At 52.4% G+C, this 4,135-nt stretch overlaps 1 protein-coding gene across 1 annotated transcript; it reads left to right on the top strand.

Moving 5' to 3' along the window:
• Positions 1 to 646: 646 nt before the first annotated feature.
• Positions 647 to 2,820, top strand: LOC34624464 (CCR4-NOT transcription complex subunit 7). The gene is made up of 3 exons (XM_026334504.1): positions 647 to 707; positions 881 to 936; positions 1,498 to 2,820. The coding sequence occupies exons 1-3, from the start codon at positions 647 to 649 to the stop codon at positions 2,818 to 2,820; spliced, it is 1,440 nt and encodes a 479-aa protein (XP_026190289.1).
• The last annotated feature ends 1,315 nt before the right edge of the window (positions 2,821 to 4,135 follow it).

The following is a 4,135-nucleotide window of genomic DNA, read 5'->3' as shown; positions in this document are numbered from 1 at the left end:
GGGCACCTGAGGGTCCCTCGCCGCGAGGGTTCCGCATTACCGGGGATTCTTTTGTGTGTGTCGTACATGCATCTGCCCGCCTCTCCCCCGTCGCCTTCCTTCTTTCGCCGTGGGCCTGGGAGAGGGTCCCTTTGCTGCAGCAAGCAGCGGCTTATTGCATTTTCCGCTTGCACTAAGGGAGCAGCCGCCGGTCGAGCTGCTGTAGGAAGGGGCTGCCACTCAGCGGCGGCTGCACTCTCACAGGCGTTTTCTCGGGTCTGGCGTGCTCTCTAGTGGAGGTGTGCACCAAAGCAAGCACGATAGCACAGCACACGGTTTTGGAGTAGAAATAGTAGTAGAGGAGAGTATGGGCTGGAAAGAGCAGCGGCAGTAGCACTTTGCACATAATAGTTTTGCACTAGGAATGAAAAGGCATGGAATGTCGTCCAGTGGAGGCTCATATGTGAACAAACGCCTAAGCGGTGAAGATCTTTACCATATGGAACCTAGCAAACGCAATTTCTCGTTACGGTGAATTGATAGATCTATGTATATATATTGCGAGTCTTCATGAGGACAAAACGAGGTCCCCTGGGACTCATGAAAGTCGCCTGTTGTGCTGTGAAACTGCATTGCGCCACAGCAGCCGTTGTTTCTCTTCGCCCTCATGAATGGCTACGGCGAGGCTCTTCGCGGCCAAATAATAGAGGTCTGGGCGCACAATCTCGGTGAGGTTTGGCGTAGAAACGGTTTTCTTCCGGCTCCCTCCCTTCTGTACTCTGCTTGCGCCGGAGGAGGTCTCGTTTATTTCAGAATCGCTCACTTTTGCGAAATTTCTTCCGGAGTGTTTGTGTGGACATGTGGGAAAGCATTGGCGCTGCTGCGGTATCGTTGGCTGCAGAAGAGGAACTCGAGCGTATCCGGGATGTCGTGGAGAGGTATCCCTACATCGCCTTGGTAAGGCTGATCAATTGATTGTCTTTGTGTGTGTATGGCGATCAGTGTGTTGTCTTCCTGCTTTGACAGATTGAGGTCCTGAGTATGTATATTTATGCGTTTGAATTTATGTATACATTTCTGTTGTTAAGTCAGTTAGCTTCATTCCTCACTGTGGGGTGGTGTATGCCCATCCGCTTGGCTGTATTTATTATTCCCTTTCCCATACGTGGTACAGGCGATATTGACCTTGTGAGCTTGAATGCACTTTAAGCTTCCTACCCTTTCGCATTAACTGTTGCTTATGCAAACTTTTCCCTTGATTCTGCATACATTTTGTGCGATATTGTTCGTGCGTGTTTGTGTGGGGCGATGGGGATTTTGCTTCGTACACATCGTCATGATGAGTCTAAGTAGTGGTTAGCCGAGGAGAACTTTGCGCACTGGGTTCAAAATGCTCTTTTTTTTGCTGGTTTCTTATTCTGTCGGCTCACTGTCTCTTGTTTTGGTATATGCATCCCCTTTGGCCAGCTCTGCACTCTTCTTTTGCGATCCTTTTATACCATTTATTCGTTTTTTCAGGACACAGAGTTTCCGGGAATCGTAGCGCGTCCAACCTCGAACGCGTTGGACTACAACTACCGGACGGTGAAGTACAATGTTGACCTCCTGAAGGTAATTCAATTGGGGCTGACCTTTGCGGATAGCAGGGGCCGGCTGGCGGAGGGAACCTGCACGTGGCAATTCAACTTTCGATTTGATCTGAACGAAGACATGTACGCGCAAAATAGCATCGACTTCCTTAAGCAGAGTGGCATCGACTTTGATAAGCAACAGAAAAAAGGAGTGGAGGTGCATGATTTCGGGGAGCTTATCATGAACAGCGGATTAGTAATGAATGAAGATGTCAAGTGGATCTCATTTCATGGATGCTACGACTTTGGGTACCTCCTCAAGCTTCTAACCTGTGAGGCGCTGCCCGAATCAGAAAATGCCTTTTTCGAGCTCATCCAGGACTTCTTTCCCTCACTCTATGACATCAAGTTCCTTTTGAGGGATCTTCCAAACTTCAACCTCAGCCAAGGCAGCAGCTTACAAAAGGTTAGTGAACAGCTGAACGTGCAGCGAGTCGGACCGCAGCATCAGGCTGGCAGCGACAGTCTTGTTACATGCCGCACTTTCTTCAACCTTGTGGACTCGTATTTCAACGGGAAAATCGATGAAGCAAAATTCTCAGGCGTCATTTATGGACTGGGTGCAACAGCCCACAAACCCCATAGGGGGGGCCCCCTAGGGTCCCTTACCTCGCCACCCTCCCAAGATATGGGGGGCCCCGTACACGCGGAACTGAAACAAGATGGGGCCTCTAACGGTGACCTAATGCTGGGAGGCCCTGGAGCAATCAGCCGTTACGTTAGTGCCGGTCCTGGTAGCCGCATGGGGAGCCACCCCCAGCAGCAGCAGCAACAAGGACCGTGGACTGCAATTGGTCGTGTGGGTAGCAGCGGAGTTGTCGGCATGCGGCAGCAGCACCAGCACTCCCAGGCCATCCTGGGCATACCAGCCGCTGCAACAGCAACGGACAACGGCACTGCTGTTGGTGGCGATCGTTTGCGGGGGGCCCCGGGGGCGGGGCCCCACTCGGGTATAATTCCAGGCGGGGGCCCCTCCAGAGGGTTCGGAGCAGAGCTCCACCGTACGGGAAGTGCGCCTCCAGCTCCTCTTCTCTGCAACAACACTGACGGCCGCGTTTGGCCAGCGCAGGGAGCTCTGGCTGTAGGGGGACGCCGCACAAACCCGGAGCAGCAGCGGGGGGACGGTGCTGCTGCACCTGCTTCTGCTGCTGCCGGGGCCTTTGTTTTTGAGGGGGCAGGAGGGGCTTCAGGGTCGCCAAGAAGGGCATGACTCTACCGCGTTGCAGATTCCACATGGGTTCGTTTTGGCAGCAGCAGCGGCAGCCACGGGCTGCTTCCATTTGCGCCGACGCAGCGCATGTGGGCACTGAGTACCCTGAAGGTCCCCTTGCTGCTGCAGTGCACTTTGCGAGGGCGAGGTGTGGGTGCTGTTGGCCACGAGAGGGAAAGAGGGAGACTAGCAGGCTGCTACTGCTGTTGTTGCAACGGCGCGGGCGGCAAGAGCAGAAACAGCATTGCGTCTTGTATACACCGTGTTCCTCTTGTTGGTTGTGCTTCGTGCCTCTCTGCGCGTCAAGGGCCTCCAGTGGGCAGCTTGTGGTTTTTCTCGGGGCTGCTGTTGTGGTCCCCGGGGAGGCCCCAAGGGGGTTTCCTAGGGGACAAAGGGATTCCCCTAGGCAGAATTGCACATGGAGGGCCCTGGTGTGGGGAGTGGGTTCACTCACCGACTCTTGACCTTATGGAGGTGCATAATGGGTTGTTTGTGCCCGCTAATTTTGACAGCTTATTGCAGTAGAGCTTCACTACTTGCATGCAGTCAAGGACAGAATCGGGAGTTAGTGAGAAGGCACGAGTAAGGAAGGAGGAATAGTTGCGGTAGGCACCTTGCAAGTTCACCAGCATGAATGCAAAGGAGATGCTGCAGATTAAACTGACTTATCCTGCGCTCAATGTGTATATGAGATGGCTTAAAGTGTACGCCTGCTTCATATTACTTGCGCCATGTATCGATATCGTTACGCTCTATCTAATTTCCCCGTAGGGAGGCATCACAATCCAAACTCGACTCACACTTAACAGAAAGTTATTGAGCATTTATCAAGTGAACTCAAGCCTTTCCCTGCCCTGGTTGCTGGCGATTCTGATGTAAGGGGGAGTGACAGCTAGGGTACTTGTAGCTACACCCTCAAAGCACTCCGAGCATTTGCTACTAATAGCACACGGCATTTACCGCAAATGCACAGAACACTGTGCCTTGTCGTATCAAGCTAAAAGCACTTTGCAGTAATTAAGATTTACGAGCGCACAAGCCAATTATTTAGCTCCTTACAAAACTAGCAAAACATAATAAGTGTAGCCAAAAAGTGTTGAACTGTAGCTTGGGCCACTGCATCTTCCCCCCCGAATTTCAGACGCATGGCCTTGTGTTCCGTACCTGTACTCTTCGACGAACTGCCTGCAGGGCGACGAAAAATGTCCCTCCCTGCCGTCACCCACACCTGGGCAGAAAAGAGGAAAAGCGCAAATGTGAAAGATAAAGTAAAGACCAACGACCAAGGTAGAACCAAGGGGTTGAGGAGATACAG

Source organism: Cyclospora cayetanensis, unplaced genomic scaffold, assembly GCF_002999335.1.
Source record: "Cyclospora cayetanensis isolate NF1_C8 unplaced genomic scaffold, CcayRef3 CcayRef3_contig_433, whole genome shotgun sequence".
Taxonomy (NCBI): domain Eukaryota; phylum Apicomplexa; class Conoidasida; order Eucoccidiorida; family Eimeriidae; genus Cyclospora; species Cyclospora cayetanensis.
Note: the sequence above shows the minus strand (reverse complement) of the source record. Positions and strands in the feature narration are given on the sequence as shown.